Raw genomic sequence first — 19,179 nt, 5'->3', positions numbered from 1 at the left:
TTCATTCCAGCAGTGTTGAGGACACACGTTAGTCACAATCTGTGATTCCTGCAGGTTAGAGGATAATGGAGTAAACCTGAGTGGACTGTGTGAGGGGGAAGCACTATATTTTCTTTCACCTGATCACCTTCTCCCATTTGTCACGGGAGTGGTAAACATGGAGAGGAAATGTGAGAGAAGAGACTTGAATCTATAGGCAAATAATCATGGAAAATGATTTTCCCCTTGATGTGTTTGGTCTAATGGTCAGTAAAGGCAGGGCTTAGTACCTGAAAGGACACACCAGTCTCTTTGTTGCTTACATTTACATTTATTTGTTTAGCAGACACTTTTCTCCAAAGCAACTTCCAACGATCTTTATGCAGTGATATCAGCCCACACACCTTATTCACCGTGGTGACTTACACTGCTAGATACACTACTTACACTGGTCACTCATCCATACATCAGTAGAACACACTCTGTCACACACACACACTACAGGGAAACTTGAACAGCATGTCTTTGGAGTGTGGAAGGAAACCAGAGCACCTGGAGGAAACCCACATAAACACGGGGAAAACATACAAACTCCACACAGACTGAACAGGGATCAAACCCACGTCCTCTCACACCACCCTGCTTGTTTTCTCACTTGCTTGCATGCTGCCGAATGTGAAACCTTGACGTTGTTCTGCTCAGAACTTCTTTTCACGGAAATGTGGTTTCGCCCTTGGCAGGAACTTATGCGTGCGCTGTTTTTTTTTTTTTTTTTTTTTTTTTTTTTTTTTTTTCTCTTTCTTTCTTCCTCCCCCTTTCCAGTTCACCGTTTCTCCGGGCATGGTGGAAAGCACAGAGCTGAGTGTGTCACGTTAACAGCTCAGTGGGGATGCTCTGGTGCACTGCGGAATTGCTGGAGCGAAGGAAATTGAGTGTGAACGGGTCCGAAGTCCGGGCCGACTGAGGGATCGTGGTGTTCTACGGAGGCGATCGTCCTCGGGCTTGGTCAAAAGCTAAAATAGGGAGTCTAGTTCTAAAATACTGCTTTCTAAACTCTGGGTTCTCACAAAATCTCTGGCCATCACTTCCACTAAAATGCAGTTTTGCTTTCTTTCTTTTTTAAATAAACTTCCTCTATGGTGAGTTCTGTACTAGCATATTACTGGATCATGGTAAAAACCCGTGTGCTATATTAAGCTTTTGTACGTTCTGTTTCAAGCTCATCTACTATGCAAAGTTCCCAGATGAGTTCATCACAGCAGGTCTAGACCCACTGGAGGCTTTGGGAGAGTGATTCTGGTCTCTTGGCTGGACTGTTCCCGTAGACCAATGTCATGGGGATTTATTAAAGAATTTGAGAGACAGGTAGGAACTGTTGGGTACAGTTCAGGCCTTCTTGGTAGTTTTGGCACCCACCCTTTTTGGCATCCTGTAGCTTCTAACTACCCAGCAGCTCTTCTCTCCACCTCCCTCTCCGGTACCTGAAGGACCTGCCTTCCTGCCGGGGATCAAAGTCAGCTGGTCAGGCGATCAAGAAACAAGGAACCCTAATGGAGCCATGCCTTCATAATTGGGTTCACAGTCCAAGAGCAGGCCTCTGTGTCATCCGCTCAGAGTTTGGCTTCCCTCTTCATCCCGTTTCCTTTCGGTCTTCTGCCTATGGTTCTAGCTACTGCTCCAGGCGCTGTTGCTCTTCCAAAGCGTGGGAGCGCACCATTAAGCATTTCAACAGCTGCTGGGAACCCACTCGCCCAATCCCAGCCTCCATGCCTGCCTCTCAGCCCTGCTTCTTGCGCCGGAGCAAAGTCTGTTGATCACCTCAGCGCTTCTGGGATGAATACTTTTGGTTCCTTTCTTCAAATGGAAGTGCCATCCCTGCAGTGAAAGCTAGACTTGCGCTCCAGGGACGCCTGAAAGGTAGAGAACCTGCGCTGATAAACCGCATGTTACACAGCGGGAGCCCCGAGAGAGATCTCCTTACCAGATGCAAGGCTGAGGCTGCGTGACATCATCCTCGGGTAGAGATGAGCGTGATGAGATGATCTCCAGGGATCTCTAAAGGCTAAGATGTACAGGATGGAGTTACTTCTTTCCATGTTTAACCCTCACGAACAACACGTGCCCAAGGTTAACAGTCCGTGTTCCTTCCTGATGAAGAATGGTGAGGACCAGGTGGTCCACCTTGATCCCTCTAGGATTGCAGCTATGGTGTAGTGTGTCCTTTCAGGGTTTTTTTTTTTTTTTTCTCCTTTTTTGGGAACACAGCTGGATACTGTAGCTTCATTAGCAGTGGTTGCAGCCCCTGCCCCCCCAGGACTCTCTCTATGAGTGTGCAGCGTGGTTGGTTTCCCTGGGAACAGCCTGGGCTCAAACTATTTCAGAGCAAGAGCTTGAGGGACATTTCTTCAACTGAAAAGCAGCTGCATGAAGGTCCTGCAGGAAAGAGGCTCAGCAGTGGGAGCTGAGGGGAAGCAAAAGGACCGGCCTGGGGCTCGTACCCACACACCTTGGAGCTGGGATTGAAGATCAATGACAAATGAAAGAAGATCAAAGACCAGCGTCCCTTATGGAGACGGGACAGTTGCCGGAGTTAAAAATCGTGATAATTTGTGTTGCCCTTACGATGAAATGATTTGAAGGAGGATACCAGAGGGGAAGGTGGTATTTGTCAGGGGGGCAGCAAGTGCCTTCCTGAGGGTCAAGCAACCCAAGATGTGCAAAATATTTATAGACCTCCAGATTAGTGTAGCCTGCCTGCCTGCCTATCCCCCCCCCAAGGATTCCTTGTTGCCCTTTGGACTGAGGTTCCCTGTAGACAAGTATCTGGACCATGCCGATCCTTCTGAAAGACCCATTTTGGCACAAGTACCCCACCCGCAGAACACAGCCCCTTTTCATCCACAGCTCAATGCAGAACAACAGATGAAACCCTGTCTCACCTTACCGCAGTTCCACCTCGCCGTTCCTCATCTCAGTAGTGATCGGCCTTTAACGTTCTGAAAGTGACTGCTAATGGATAACTAGTCAGTGTGACATTTCTCCACAATGTCCTGCTTAAGCAGCTGGACTTAGCTTTGTGCTGTTGAACTGCGTATGTGAATTTGATGAAACAGCAGACCAATTTTACAAAAGCAAAGTAACGGACAGTAATAATTGTACGGACGACAAGATTTACAGTTCAGTGTGTTTATATAGAAATATCTGTACTCTTTACATTTTGTAGTCAAAACTGTAAAAGGAAAGTCTCTTAACATGAACTGTCCACCTGGAGAGAGAATGTCTTCCCTGTGCTCAAGGTACCGCCTCCAGCTCCTGACGCACCACCCTCCTCGCTGGAGAATGCAAAGTTCCCCAAACTCCCGTTCGTAACAGAGTTCTGCACACATCCACCTTTCGCTTTCCCCCCCCCCCCCGAGAGCCGGGCTGCTGGAGCGATCGCTGGGACTCCGCGTCTCCTTCTCGGCCTACTGCGAAACCGCAGTACAAAGGTCGGCCGGTCCCAGCTCCCCCACAGCGACACGGAGGTCACTCTGTTCCCTGCTGGACCGTGGAACGGGTACCCTTTTTACTTCTCCCTCTTGTACTGCATCCCAGAAAAACAAAAAGACTAAACTTTGAAAAATATATAGGCACTGTGCCTGTCCAAGCTACCTGCAGGAAACACCTGCCCGCTGTCCGTAATTCCACGTACTTTGCCCTTGCTTCAACGTGAGGCACATCATCTCCACCTTTGCCCAACTCTTGATTTCCCTTCATCCTCCCTGTTCCCACGTGGGCTGCGGCGGCTCAGTTCCTCTCAATTTGTTCAATGTCCAACTCTCCTCCCAGCTGGTTGACATCGGCCCCGATCCCCGAGCCGCAAGCATCCCACCAGGGGGTCACGCCCACCCTGAGCTCCTCGCTGCCTGTCGAGTCGCTGTCCACATCCTCGCTGGATGAATCGTCTTGGTTGCTGCGCTGGGGCTCTGTGCCCAAGGCAAACGGGGGGGTGGCGGCGGCGGCAGCGAAGGTACTTGTGAGTTCAGTGCCTTTGCAACAGGAGGGACTGGGGCCCGATAGGTGATGGTCAACTTCCGTGAAGCCGGGGCAGCTGAGGCTGTGGAAACTGTGAAGCTTCTGTAAAGGGAAAGAGAGAGACTAAGGAGCACAATCTCTATTTGACAAAGTCCCCTTAGCAACAATACAGAATATTTGTTTGGTACACACTCATGCCACCTAAAGTAAATCGGGGGTGGAGGATTAATGCAAAGTCCCAGGGGATTCACTCAAGTTATGTCAGTATGCAAAGTTGCCCTCGTGCTGAATGCTAACTGTTCTCACAGCTCTGCAGCGGTTGCCATGGGAACAGTAACGTTTGTGTTGTACACAGTGGCTTTTTCCAGCACGCGGTCCGTTTCTTCCGTACCGCGTTTTAAATGCAGTGAGGTTCGCATACCTCGGTGTGCTCTGGCAAAGCGTTCCTTGGATATGTATGCTAGTTTTTTTTTTTTTTTTTTTTTTTTTTGGTTCTTTTAAAAAAAAAAAAAAATACAGGCGTCTGTGCCTATCTACTGCTTTCGTGTTTTCCCCACAGGGGAGCAGTTTGGGGATCACCTGGTACTTAGCCTGGGCTGTAATCTCGGTTGGGGGGGGTGCTCCACAGGGACCTTCAACTGCAGTACTGTGCTACTGGGTCTGGACAAGTCAAAGAACCCCCCAAGGGCTCTCCAGCTGTGCCTGAGCAAAGTGAGGAACGTGACGGTCCTTGGCTCCGGGGCTGATGTGGAGGAACAGCTGCTGCTCTGGCCTGACCGCACAAGCGCAAATGCTCCAACGGTCCCTTTTACCCCCGTCGACGGTGCGGCCTCTCGCGCAGTCTGGCAAACATATGGTAACCCTCTGCCCGTTCCCACCGCAGCTCTGCTTCGCGCTGTCCTATAACCGCGGTAAACAGGCCACAGCTCGTGAAGAATCCGAATGAACAGGACTTGGACGCCTCTCCCTTTCCTTGGCGGCCGCTCACCAGACTATTGCAGAGTGCCTTCCGTTGTTGCCCCATACCCCCTGAATCGCACTCGCACCCTCGTTCTCCCCCAAGAGGAGGAAGGCAGTCCATTGACCTTTGGTGCAAGGTGCGAACCGGGGCTCGGAGTAGCGGCTTCCCTAACCCCTGGCAGAGCTGGCTGCGTCGGCTCTATTTTTCGTGGAGGGAGGGCTCCAAAGATGCGTGTACGAGAAACAGCCACGGTCACCATGGAGTTCGTAGTAGCAACAAGCGCACCTGTGTCTGTGTGCTCAGTTTTACTCAACAGGCTGGACCCAGGTTCAGTCTACAGCTGGAGCTCCCACCTTCCACTTGAAAGACCAGGTTTGAATCCCACCTCCTAACACCCTTGCTCAAGGTACTTTGAGTAAAAACCACACAGCTGTAATAAAAAAAAAAAAAAAAAAAAAAAGGGGTAAATCACAGCAAGAGGCTTAACCCTGCAAGTAACCTTTGAGTAAAGAATTGGCGAGATCAGTGTAAAGTGTCACCGCAGGCATCTCATCCCCAAAAAGCAGAGGGTTGAGACAAGACCTCCTACACAGACATTGTGCTCCTCTCAATGAAAAGAACAGCTCTTCCATCAGTGCCCTGAGAGGGGGGGGCCTAGTGAAGGAATGGCAGCACAGCAAGCAGGGTATTTTGTCCATCTCTTACCTCATGACAGTAAGGAAGTATTAATAGCCCAGGAGGAGACAGGTCCTACCGGCGTTAAGGAACTGCTAAGCAGACGTACCCAGCTCGAGTTTCCTCCGGCGCAGACCGTATTTCTCATGCACAAATGTGTCGGAGCAGATAACGCTCGAGGGATCTGAACTTGCCTTTGCTTAAGGCAAGGAATTTTATTAATTCTTTTATTGCTGAACATCTCCCCCCCCCCCCATGTTCTCTGCAGCACCAGTGTGTTGGGACATAGTCACTTCATTCACCGACTGACAAACGGCGATTGAGGATCAAGCTCCGAGAGCCATGGGACACGAGAGGAATCTTCCTGTGGGCGGAGAGCATACAGCAGTTCCACTGTACACGTGCCACGGGCAGGGGCGTCTTTGGTGCCGTCGGGGAGTCGCGCACGTCTTCACGCCCGGCTGCCAGGACCCACGAGGCTCATTTCTCCATTATCGGCACTGCGATCGAGGCTGGAATCGTTTAGCGCATCTTGTCAGATGACCAGGCTTGGTGCGAAGAGTCGAGAAGCTTCGCAGTTAAATGGCTTTTCCAAACCTCAAGTGGAGACGGTTTCACGTGGCACGTGCACGATGGAGGAAAAACTGGAGCCATCGGCTCCTTATCTCTTCCACTGGCATGCTGATGTCAAATGCAAGAAGCATCATCTCCAGCCAACTTGAGTTCATTCTTTGGAAAAGATGAGGGGGCTTCAGGGCTCCAGCCTGCTTCTCCTTATCACTAGTGACAAGCTGGATATGAACGTTGACTTTGGGCTTTTGAGTAAAGCCCACACCTCCTCGGGGAGATGAGAATAGAATCGCCTGCTAGGCTGTTGTGGTTCCGTCGTCTGTGGCCACCATCTGTTTCCCCTACAAGCGGCTCCTGGAGTTGCTCTGGGACCCTTTGTTCTTCGGGTCTCCATTCTATCAGGATGACGCAAGCATAGACCCATGACCCTCCCTCCTCCTCAAAGGAGGTCACCTCTGTTTACAAAACACTCAACCGGCCTTCCTCTGGCATAGAGTGACACAGGCGAAGAGGCCCAAGACGAGGTTCCCAGTACCAGGCAGTTCCGCATGGGTTCAAGACCTCCTCCCTAGTGACCCCTTCCTATATTCGTGACTCTTTACAAATCCATCTAGCCAGAGATTTAAAAAAAGTTGGTCAAAGTTTAACTGGAGCAATTCAAGCCAAATAAGCTTGTGAAGGATCTCGCAGCATTTCAGCTCATGGGATGTGAACTTACAACCTTGTCGAGTTTCTGTTGCACCACCTGTTATTACACAGTGTTTATGACGCATAAGAATTTGATGAAGAAACAGTGAATTGCGAAACACTGAATCGCTCGGTCGGGCAAGAAGCCGTAGCCAATGCTGTACTGAGAGCTGCAAGGGGGCCTGGGGAACGGCGCCCAAGGCACCGCGCCAGAAGTGTCGTCGTGCCCCAGGCTGCATGTTCTAATGAACCCTAAACCTTTGCTGCGGGCGAGAATGGGACCAGACCACTCGCAGTGAGCCCAGCAGCCTTACCTGGGTCATCTTGGCCAGGTCCAGAGACGGCCGTGGCTCCTGGATGTCTTCCGGCCTCCTGCGCTTCATGCCGATCTTGCGATCGTTCAGGACGCAGGGCTGCGAACGGCTCCGCGAAAGCCCCCCGGGACCCACCCGTCGCCCCATCTCGGGCGTGGAGTCCGGGGAGCTTGCGGAGGAGGCCCCCCGTGTCCCCTGAGGGGGGCAGATGTGTTCCTGAGAGAGGCAGAGGGGACACGGCGGTACGGAGCAGGGCGACGGAAACAGGCCGGCGAAGCTGAAGTAGGCCGGTTCCGAGCCCAGGGGAGGGCCGTTGGAACGGGCCGGCAGGCTGAAGCTGGAGCTGCGTTGCATGGCGGGGGAACCCCCCGGCGGCGGCCCCCCCGAGCAGCGCTGCGCGCTCCCCCCGCTGTGGCAGCGCCGCTTCTCCACCGTCATCCATACCCGCGAACCCTGAGGGCGCCACGTCACCCGCCCGCCGCCAGGCTCGTCCGAGCAGGACAACGAGCGGCACTGTCTCTTGCTGGGGGGTTGCAGGCTGGCCGCGCCCTCCCCCAGGCTCAGGTCTCGGATCAGGCTCGTGAGAGCCCCCGCCGTGCCAGCGTCAGGGAGCGCGTCCCACAGGCTCTCGAGGCTGGAACCCACGGGACCCTGCTGGATGGCACAGCGCCGGCCCACATCCGACCACACCCCCACCTCCGTAACAGGCAGGGAGGGCGTCAGGGCGGCTGCACAAACACACACAGCGTCACTCTGCACTGCTGTGGGATATTAAAGTAACATCCTCATCCTCACAAGCAACAGTCCATTTTGCATCAAATTTTGAACCATTTACATCACTACACTTAGCTGACACTTTTCCTCCAAAACCACTTACAATGTTAACCTACCACCCTATTTATCATCTACTTATACAGCTGGGTAATTTTTACTGGAGCAATTCAGGGTAAGTACCTTGCTCAAGGGAACTGCAGCTGGAGGTAGGATTCAATCCTGCGACCTTATTCGCTGAAGCTAAAACAGACGTGCTAATGCAAATACCGCGCTCTGCACTTCTCGGGAGTCATTTACCATCACTGCGCCAGTTTACGACTCCAGCATGACAGCTTGTAATCAAAGTAGTAAGAGTTGCTGTCTTTGTATCCAAAGGGTGCAGGTTCGATTCCAACCTCCAGCTGTAGTACCCTTGAGCAAGGTACTTACCCTAGATTGCTCCAGTAAAATTACCCAGCTGTATAAATGGGTGAGTAATTGTAATGAGATTAACATTGAAAGTCACTTTGGAACAAAGCATCAGCTACATGATTTAAAAAAAATAATTAAAAAACTATCCTGCCACGCTGCAGTTACAGCTGCATGTGCATCACAGATTTTGCCCTGAGGGATCCAGTCCCTCCCGTGACATCACCTGGCACCACGATTGTGACGTCTGCTACACCTCCCTTGACATTATGAAGCTGGTCAGAAGGACAACAAGAGGATGGGCGCACGTGAGATTCACCACCATCCCCTCCCCACAGGCAGAAGGTACACTCACCCAGACCTCCACGGGAGAAGAGGGCTGTTCCTTGGCTCATGGTCAGTGGGCCACGCTGCAGATAAAGCAAAGGTGCTCAAAAGAGTCCTGGCAGCACATGTTCTCCCAACACAACACACACACACAGCCTCAGAGCAAGAGCTTCAGAGCACTTCACAGACTCAAACAGGAAGTGCCGGCCTGCCTCTTTGCAGGCATGGGCGTAAACCATACACAGATCAGCTCTCGTGTGTGTGTGTGCGTACGTACACGCACCACACAGGATGATATACATGACTGTCTTTTTTCCCCCCCTTTACCCCACCCCCTCCAGACATAGCTCCCCGCACGCATGCCGGAGACAGAGGCACAAGATCCTGACAGAATGACCTCGACTGCAATAGTGACCGTTTTATTTTCCATTTTCGTTAGCCAACCGATTTTACGGCACCTCCTCCGACCGTGGCGAACGAAAGTCGGGTGCTGCAAACCGCGCGGAGCTGGATCCACCCTTCTGATAACAATTACTACCTAGGCCGCGAGTGTGCGGCAAGAGTAAGAACGTGGCTCTCGGGGTGCGCGCGCGCTATATATAACTGGCACGTTGTTTTCGCGACCGTCTCGGTAAATGAGAACTTCCTGACGCTCACAATACTTGGGGCTTTCCAGTTCGTCCTACTCGTGGAATGTTAAGTAGGTTCGGCGCGCTTGCGGCCCGTGAGATGTTTACTCCGGTAAAATCTCTGCTCGAGAGAATTCCCTCGTGCCGCGTTAACCCGTTCCGCGTGGATTTAAACTGCGGTCGTCGTCGTCGCCGCTCCTGTGCGCGTGCGTGCATGAGAGAGAGAGAGACTGTCTGACACTTGTGTGTACTGTATATGCAGCTGGACAAAATAATGGAAACACAAAAATATGAGTCAGGAACCACACTGAGAAGCAGGGCCACTTGTTGGAGTGGCACCAGACGAGTCCTGCGCTGTGTACGCTGTGGTACGTGACCAATCTTCTAAAAAATGTGCTCTCTCTCCCCCTCTCTCACCTGGCCATGTTTACGTCAGGTGAGCCTGAGCGACGAGAGATGTTCCATTACATCCAGTCACTCCTGGGTCCACGAAGCAGGGTTTGAAAATGACACGATGTACAAACTGGATTTGTACCAGTAGGTCCAGCTTGCCCCCCCGGGATCAGATTCCCGTGCCGTTACATAACCGCGCAGAGGTGCCACCGGACCCAGGAGACCTCCCAGGAGACCGTTAAACCCCTCGAACCCGTTTTATAACCAACACGCATCGCTAACCGCTGTTCACGTTAGCCTAACGTACCTTGGAAGGTGGCTTTGAAGCTGGGACTTTGTTACTTCCCATGTTTGAGTTCTTTCTCATGTGGTTTTCCCCAACGCCGTGTCCACCCTCCCCCAGCAAACACTTGGGCGCAGCGTCTTACCGGCTTCAAGCGCGATTCCCGTGGCGTTACATCATCGACACCCTTCTTTTTTTCCAGTGTTTTCGTGTGAATGATCACCATGGCAACGTGCGCGTCAGGCCCGCCGCGTTCCAGCCGAGGTGAGAGTCCGCGGGAGCCATGTTCGCTGGTGCCGTGGCAGACCGGGCTGGTGTCCGAGGGCCCATCGGCAACACGTTCTCCCAGAGCGCTACTCAGATCTCCTCCCCAGGACCCTGTGCGAACAAAGGAAGCACAGTCACCGGGGGGGGGGGGCATTCATCACTGCAGTGTATTGTAGGCCTCAGGCCAGAAGTCAATGGACCAGACATACTGCAATCAAGGGATGTGGTCTTGTGCTCAGTGAGGTTGATATTTTTATCAATAATAAAAAAAAAAAAAAAAATCCACACACATACAGCAAGTCACCCTCCACATGAGGGGCTTTAACACCATCACATACATTTACACCATTTTACATGGCTTCATTTACCTGACACTTTTCTCCAAAGCAACTTATTATTTCCCCATTTATAGAGCTGAGTAAAATTTACTGGAGCAATTTAGGGTAAGTACCTTTCTCACAGGTACTACAGCTGGGGGTGAAACTCAAACTGCTCCACTCGGGTCCAGTGGCAGCGGCTCTAACCACTACGCTACCAGCTGCCCCATTACATCACATACGGTACGACTATGTTGTCGTGCTTCTTGCTAGGCGTCAGACACTTCCTGGTCAACATGCGGGCTTCCTTGAAGGGCTGCGCCACGGTGCGGTACTCTGCCGGCCAAGGTCGAGGATCGGAACCGCTGGAGACGGGCCTGGGGCAGCCTTGACCTCGCGCTTATGACAACGAGCAGCCATCTCCAGACGGGCGCAAGATCTCGCAGCCTTCCAAAACCACCAGCCGGGATGTGGCGCCTGACCCTCCGAGCGCCACCGAAGGGCGCGGCCCGTCGCGAGCGCCTCCTCTTAAAGCACGGGGACGGCTCGGGAGCAGACGGAAATTTCTAGGTCTGACCCAGGCGACGCTGGGCTTTCAAAAAGCAAAACCGCTGGTCAAGCCAACACCTCGCACAGGTGACATCAGCAGGGAGCCAAAAGACACATGCGGCAAACCGCAAAGCCCAGGAGCCCCTTCTAATTGGGAGGGAGGGTCACCGAGGGGCCCGAAGTCAGTCGAACGAGGGCAGCATACGATTCCCATTAGCAACTATCGTGACCTCAGCTCAACTGGAGTGGAGCCTTTCCTCCTCCTGAGCCAGGCACCGCAGAACCCACTTCTGGGTGGGGGAGAGGGGTGCCGGTGCTTTGTGACCCACCGGCATTTACACCCCCCCCCGCCGCAATCCTTTCACTGCCCAAACGCTGCACCTCACACAAAGCCCCATGCGGCACGGACTTGGAACCTCCGCACCTTCAGCGGCGTTTCGGAGGAAAATCGGCACAGCGGCGGATGCCGCTACGCTGCCCCCTTATCGAAGGGCTGGAGAGGTGAAGCCTGGAAGGGTGGAACTGGATCAAAGTAAACATCTCCTGAACAAATATTCTCAGTCCTTAAATGCCAAACCGATGCTCGTCGGTAAATGTCCGCGTGTCTCAACCGTGGTAAATTACAGGAGATGCAGGCGAGTAGCATGGAGGAACTGAACTACAAACCTGGAGACTCATGTGGCTCGTGGGATGTTTGGAACGACATTGAATAGCGGCTAAGTTTCTTTTATTTGTTGTTTTAGGCAGTCTGGTTTTTTTCTCTTTTTTTTTTTTTTTTAATGGCATAAGTGATGAAGAAATTTTATCTGATGCATTGGACAGTTTGTGGTACCAGACACTTTTAGTGTTCTAGTGATGGGGACAGCTGACAGTGTAGTAGTTAGAGCTGCTGCCTCCGGACCCAAAGGTCGCAGGTTCGATTCCCACCTCTGGCTGTAGTACCCTTGAGCTAGGGTAAGGGTACTCTAAATTGCTCCAGTAAAATTACCCAGCTGTGTAAATGGGTAAATAATTGTAAGCTTGCAACTGTAACCTTAACACTGCAATGCACACTGGAGAAAAACATTATATTTAGGTGGTGCTTATTTTTAAAAAAAAAAAAAAAAAAAAAAAAAAAAAAAAAAAAAAAAAAAATTACAGCTGCTGAGGCATCTGCCCTGGGGGACAACCGGGGACTCGGCCCTGTAACCGGGCGCCCCGGGCATGCACAAATAGGCGGGAAGCAGCGTGTCCATCGCTCAGGCGCGACTGCGGTAAACCTGCACCGCTCCCTTCGTCTCGAGAAGAGCGTGTTCCTAACTCTCATCCTGACACCTGACAAGTCCGCCGCACCGCAACTGTTTACAAAGGCGTCGGTTTACCGCGCTCGTCTGGGATTCCCAGCGGCGGCGGATCTGGTGCACAGACAAGAAATTCATGTGCTAGTTTTAAAGAGGAGAGTTTGAAGCCAGATCTTGCGTCGTTCCATTTCCTCTTATACGGCGTTCTTCTGAACGAGGAGGGAACGCTCCGGAACATCTGGCAGATATTTACGTACATTTTACATTTATCTGACGCTTCTCTCCAAAACACTAAACTACTTACAATTATTTATCCATTTATGCAGCTGGGTAACTTTACTGGAGTAACTTAGGGTAAGTACCTTGCTCGAGGGCACTGCGGAGAGAGGTGGGATTTGAACCTACACCCTTTGCACCCGCATCATGAGTGACGAGAAGAAAATTTGAATTAAAAACCCACTTCACTACTGCGGTATTCTGGGGAGGGGGAAAAAAAAAAAAAAAAGAAAGCCATCAGGCAACTGAAGAAAACAAAGCCTCACAGGTCAAGAAAGTGGGAGAGAAAGAAACCTCCCGGAGGTGCGAGTACCAGCCGCTGCCCCCCTGCTGGGTTATCCGATGACACGAAGGCCACACGGAGCCGCTCCTCAGGCCGCCAAGTTCCGAGACGCACCGGGTGATGCTCGTCATCAAGTTACTCCTCCGTCCTTACAGACCACTCTTTGAATGTGGACAGCCTCCTTCCCCCCGTTGAGCCCCATTATCTCCCAGGCCCTGTCCTTTCTCTCTCCCCAAAGATGCCAACGAGGGCCCACACGCAGCCTATCGGGGACGACAAGCCGGGCCGCGCCGCGCCACTTCACCGCACCGCCGGCCATGACCTCCTTCCTACGGCGTTCTGAGGCGGCAGGCCGGCGGTCGCAATTCCGCCGCAGCGGCTGTAGGCTCTCGAGATAATGCCCAAAACGCAACGTCCGCGCCAAATTACTGAAGGAAAGAGGCTTTTGTACCCGAGGCTCCAGATCGCGGGGAAGTGAAAACGACAGGGCATCACGACATCTCGCGCAGCCTCGGTTTCGCGCCGTGCGGAAATCCAGATGTTTCGCCTTAATTAGCAGCTCCCGATAAGCCCAATTTGCGAACAAAAGATTTCGGCGCATTTTCGTTTATCCTTTAGCCGACCATTTTCTCCCATCAGCTTCCAGCGTTCACCTACTTACGCTGACCGACCCGCGTATACAGCTGGGTAATTTTTACTGTATCAATTCAGGGTACTTCACACACCTTGATCCAGGGAACTACAGCGGAGATGGGATTTGACCTCGAACTCTGGACCCGAAGGCAGCAGCTGTAACCGCTGCCCCTTCCCGTCATCGTTCAAAGCAAAAATACAAAGGGAAGAATTCCGGCTGTCGCTCGCACACGTCGCACCGTACTTTTAGTCAAAGACTCAATTCCTTGACCAAGAGGTGCAAAGGAGGATGACCGCGAGCTACCACAGGATACTGGCCGTCCTGCTTAGCGTCCACGGCGCCACGATGGTTGCGTCCCCTGGTGGTTTCAACAGTACCCATACTGACCCGTTGGTGACCCAACGGACCCCTGTTTCTCACAGGCCTTCCGCTGACCATCGCTCTTCATGGGGTCCCACTGGTGGGAGGATTGCCGCGAGGACCGCTGCACGCTCAGCGGTACGGGGAATCCCTCATCCACCATGTGAAAGTATGTTGCGCTGAGAATGAGGAGGCTTTCAGTTGTCCCCAGGACCGGTCATGGTGGGACGCGTAGCTCGTGGGCAGTTCCTCAGCAACTCGCCGGAAATCACGACCGACCTCATCTTCGTCACGAGTACCAGGTGCGGCCAAAGGGACCTTGCAAAACATTTTATAGGGACGTCAAGATGTTCCGCCACACTGAGCTCCGGCTTTCTGCGTTACACACTGTCAGTTTGTATCCCACTGTACACTTTTAGGACACTCTTGTTGTGAACTTTTTTTTTTTTTTTTTTTAAATACTTGGAAGAGACAAATAAGGGATAGTAAACCAGAGCTGGTCCCAGAAATCTTGCGTAAGATCCAAAACACACAAGAACAAACCATCTTCTCTGTACTTAGTCACTCAGCTTGTACAAGACGACATGATTTTACAGAAAAGATAAATAAAGAACTTTCCAGCAGGCTTCCCTTTTTAAACTACACAGGAAAAGAAAAAAAAGCCAGGAAGCAATTTCATTTTCTTTGAGCAAAATGCATGCTTCTCTCCAATTGCAATCATGTTATTCAGAGGCAAAATATACGCGTACACATCAGCTATATATTTAGGCTCCGTAGTGATGAAACACACCCAAACACATACTCATCTTGTGCAGAAAAGCTTTCAGAAATTACTCATACGCCCTCCAGCAGAATGATGGGTGTCACTCTCCGCTGGAACACAAATCTCCGAGGGAGGGGAAGAAAAACAAGTTCATTTCCAAGCACAGACTCACACTCTTTCTCTCTCTCACACACACACACACACACACACACACACACACACACACACACACACACACACACACACACACGGTCCCGTTGGCTTCGTGCTAAAAGAAGCTTTCTGGGAGAGCGGGATGCTTGCGGTGCAGGTTTGGGTGCTCCGCAGAACGCAGTAAATCAATTAGCCGTACACCAGCCCTGACCGGCGGGAGGCCTCAGGCCGAGCCAAACCAAATCGCGAAGCGGCTGCCCAGCTGCCCCATATCCCTCAGCTCGTTCGGAGAGCTTCGCACGCGTGGCCTTAGGAGGAACGCAAACGCGAAGCCGAGAGTTCCAGCCCACCACCCCGACGCACACCTATCCATCGGACCCCCTGCCCCCTCATCTGTCCCGAGTAATAAATCAGACATTCAGCTTCTTTGGGTGCGCACCCCTCCACCCCCCATGTTCAGGTGAGCACCCGTCCGTCAGCGAAACGCCGTCCCCCCACATAGGTGCGCCGCAGAAGCCGCGGCGCCCACAGCCGCGACAGCAAGGCTCCTCTCTCAAACACAGCCGTTACCATCCAGCCATGCTGTACCATCTACCTCCACAAATTATAAAACTTCCAGCAACGCAGCCGACTCTCAGCCAAAAGCGAGGAACGTACGGTAGGCCTTTTCTACGTTGTGAAGCATACACACACCGACCACGGTAACCCTCCTGTTCCGCTGGGCATTAATTATTTAAATCAACAAAATTTAAGAGCACAAACAAAGAGAAGGCACACGACCGCAAGGAAGCAGCACAAAATGATGACACGGTCACTTCTGGGGTTGAAAGTACTCCAAAGTTGAGAAACTATAGCAACAGGAAACAGACAAATTATTTTTATATACACACACTATCCTGCATCTGATGCTTTTCTCCAAAGCAGCTTAGAATGTTATTCACCCATTTATACAGCCGGGTAATTTTACGGTACGCACCTTACTCAAGGGTACTACAGCTGGAGGTGGGAATCAAACCTGCAACCTTTGGGTCCAAAGGCAGCAGCTCTAACCAGCACTACTACATTACTATGTAGTAAATAATACGTTCGATAACAATACATTCTATATCCTCATCGGAAACGGAATCTGGTCGCTTCGATCTCTTGGAGTTTCATCCCCCCCTTTTCAAAAAATAACTCAGCAGCTTGGTTGTGAAAGGAACTCAAAGTGGCGGAAAAACCTCTCCGCGATCAAGCGCTTATCTGCCGCCCGTTTCGCCTCACGTACGCAGGAGAGGGAGCGAGCAGCCGAACGAGGTCCGCGGGCCCGGCTGCCTTGTTCTCGAGGTCAGCCGAGGCTCTCCGGGAGCGGGAGCCTCGAACACAGCGACGCCTTTGTTGGGCCGCCTCGCATCTCCGAGGCAAAGTGACCGCGCTTACAGCCCAGCTGCGGTCACGTGCTGCAACTGCACAAGCCGTACCATGAAAGAGAGGGAAAAACGTGGTTCTTATGGAACAACAACCCGGGGGGGGAGGCTGGTCTTTAAGGATCTTCTGAACACTCTGAAAACCCAACGCTGAATCAGAGTTCACCTCCAGGCCAACAGCGACTCCAGCTCCTGTGCGGGGCTCAGTTTTTCAGTGATGAAGCGCCGTATCTGTGCAGTAACGGGACACTAAATTTTTACAGACCGCGGTGACCCAGCCGTACAAGTGCGGACAGCAAGAGTACCACACTACTACTCATTCACTGCCACTGGCAGTGTGTGTGTGTGTGTGTGTGTATATATATATATATATATATATATATATATATATATATATATATATATATATATATTATAAGTGGTAATGTGTGTATTCTTTATATAATACACACAGAACTAGTTATGATGTGTGTGTATATTTATATATAATAATAGGGCAGCACGGTGGCACAGCGAGTAGCGCTGCTGTCTCACAGCGCCTGGGTGGTGCAAGAGAACACGGGTTCGATCCCTGCTCAGCCTGTGTGGAGTTTGCATGTTCTCCCCGTGCCTGCGTGGGTTTCCTCCGGGCGCTCTGGTTTCCTCCCGCAGTCCAAACACATGCTGTTCAGGTTCACCCATAGTGTGAGTGACAAGAGTGTGTGTGTTCCACTGATGTATGGATGAGTGACCCAGTGTAAGTAGTGTATCTAGCAGTGTAAGTCACCGCGGTGAATAAGGTGTGTGGGCTGATAACACTACATAGAGTTCATTGGAAGTCGCTTTGGAGAAAAGCATCTGCTAAATAAATAAATAAATAAATCAAAAATATTTTAAAAAAAAAAAAAAAGTGCGTACACACTGCCAGCATTTAATGTTGTGTGTATTATGTACACACTGTGTATATATATTATATACACACACACTGACTGTTGATGATGTGTGAAGGGGTACAACTGTATTTGTATCCCATGACTGGTTGTGTGTGTGTGTGTGTGTGTGTGTGTGTGTGTGTATTACTTTATATATATATATATATATATATATATATATATATATATATATAAAAAATCCACATATACATACAGAGCTCGGAATCATGGCCCATGGGATGGGTCCGTGCGTCCGGACCCGCTGTGCACGAGCCGAGTAAGTACTTTACGAGTAAGTACGAGTAACAGACAGGTGGTGGCGCTTTCACGCTTTCGGTTTGAAGTAACTCACTCGACCGCAGCGGACACGCTCATCTTTTTGCCTGCTCAGCTCTAGTAGAGACTAGTTGTCGTTAACTAGTAGTGCTAGCAGTAGTGACTAGTAGTGTTAACCAGGCAGGCAAGACTGCCAAGAGGCGCCGCGCGAGGACTCACTGGTGGTGGAGCAGGGCGGCGCATCCTTGCTTCAGTTCAAATGGGCCGCTTCTCGAACCATCCGCCGTCAGGCCATCTTCAGCCTTCCCACGAGCTACACGCACTCCCGGTCTGCCATCGTGTGACTCAGCGCGTGAGTGCCAACGGGGCCCCACACACACTCCTCACACGTGCGCAAAAAGAGCCTTCTGTGCTGCTCCGCTGCAGAGCGCTGCGATATCCGCACTCGGGCGGAACCATTCGCCACGGGAATGGGGGGGGACGAACTCCTCTCCGCTCCAATAACGGCAAAAATGCGCATCTGTCTCATTTTCTTATCTTATGAAAATAGTAAATACGGCTCTTTTCAACACTAATAGGTTGCATTTCAATAGAGATAATGCAGTTTGTAATTTGAGGATACTAAGAGTAGAGGTGCACCCTAAGCACTTGACATGGTCCGGTCTGGAAAACCAATAACAAAAGAAAAACAGTGAAGTCGGGAGCAGGGCGCTGAAGTGCGCTGTATGCTCTAACACGGAAGTTGTAGGCGCTCAACCTTAAAACATGCTACTGTAAAAACTGTTTTTGTTCCTTGTTTAATTGTATCCCTGTATACTCATCATTCTCTTTCATTCAAAGCTTGTCTTTGTGTGGGTCGCAGTAGATCGGACCCTATCATTTCGGAAGCAATTGGGCCAATTGGGCTCGAGCCTCGAGGCTGGGAGGCGGGGGCGTGGGGGGGTACACCCTGGGGGGACGCGAATCCATCGCGGGGTAGCCCCTCAACACACACACACAGAGCGAACAATTTAGGGTCATCAGTTCATGTAACACAATGTCAATGGGAGGAAACCGGAGCACCCGGAGGAAACCCCACGCAGACACGCGGGGAGAAGAACGCAAACTTTACACAACCGGATTCGAACCTTAGCCCGATCAGCCCAAAAGCTCTGATGCAGCTCTACCACCTGCTCTACCTCCATACTGCCTTGACATACTTATATTTCATGGACATTTAATTTTCCTTTTCCATGCATAAGAGCCAATTAATTTCACAGCTAATCACATGTAGCCAGCGACTAGGAAACTTCTAGCACTGACTGTTTTTTTAAATAAATTTTTCCAGAACAATAACAACTGTGCGATAGGGTTAGATATTAGTTTTGCAATATGATTATAATATTTTAATTATAAGTAAAATGTTACACTAAATGCGGGGGCGCAGTGGCGCAGTGGGTTGGACCACAGTCCTGCTCTCCGGTGGGTCTGGGGTTCGAGTCCCGCTTGGGGTGCCTTGCGACGGACTGGCGTCCCGTCCTTGGTGTGTCCCCTCCCCCTCCGGCCTTACGCCCTGTGTTGCCGGGTAGGCTCCGTGACCCCGTATGGGACAAGCGGTTCTGAAATGTGTGTGTTACACTAAATGCATGGAATCCCTTTAACTCCAGTTACTAGTTATGTGCACAGCAAACATACATTATTATGAAATAAA

The 19,179-nt window shown here is 51.2% G+C and overlaps 1 protein-coding gene across 1 annotated transcript; it reads right to left on the bottom strand.

The window, feature by feature from the left end:
* Window positions 1-759: 759 nt before the first annotated feature.
* Window positions 760-17,949, bottom strand: fam53b (family with sequence similarity 53 member B). The gene is made up of 5 exons (XM_029248831.1): window positions 17,709-17,949; window positions 10,160-10,392; window positions 8,738-8,792; window positions 7,201-7,928; window positions 760-4,095 (listed from the first exon to the last, which is right to left on the bottom strand). Exons 2-5 carry the CDS (start codon window positions 10,238-10,240, stop codon window positions 3,766-3,768), a joined length of 1,194 nt encoding a protein of 397 aa, XP_029104664.1. The 5' UTR covers window positions 10,241-10,392; window positions 17,709-17,949; the 3' UTR covers window positions 760-3,765.
* Window positions 17,950-19,179: the final 1,230 nt, after the last annotated feature.

The sequence above is a fragment of the Scleropages formosus genome, chromosome 24 (genome assembly GCF_900964775.1).
Source record: "Scleropages formosus chromosome 24, fSclFor1.1, whole genome shotgun sequence".
NCBI lineage: Eukaryota > Metazoa > Chordata > Actinopteri > Osteoglossiformes > Osteoglossidae > Scleropages > Scleropages formosus.
The sequence above is the reverse complement of the archived record's forward strand: the minus strand, read 5'-3'. Positions and strand labels throughout refer to the sequence as shown.

Coding starts and splice junctions, on each gene's coding strand:
- fam53b (XM_029248831.1), bottom strand. CDS start 10,240: ATGGTGATCATTCACACGAAAACACTGGAAAAAAAGAAGGGTGTCGAT. Junction 8,793..10,159: donor GGGAATCGCGCTTGAAGCCG/GTAAGACGCTGC, acceptor CTTTATCTGCAG/CGTGGCCCACTGACCATGAG. Junction 4,096..7,200: donor ACCTGGCCAAGATGACCCAG/GTAAGGCTGCTG, acceptor TTCCCTTTACAG/AAGCTTCACAGTTTCCACAG.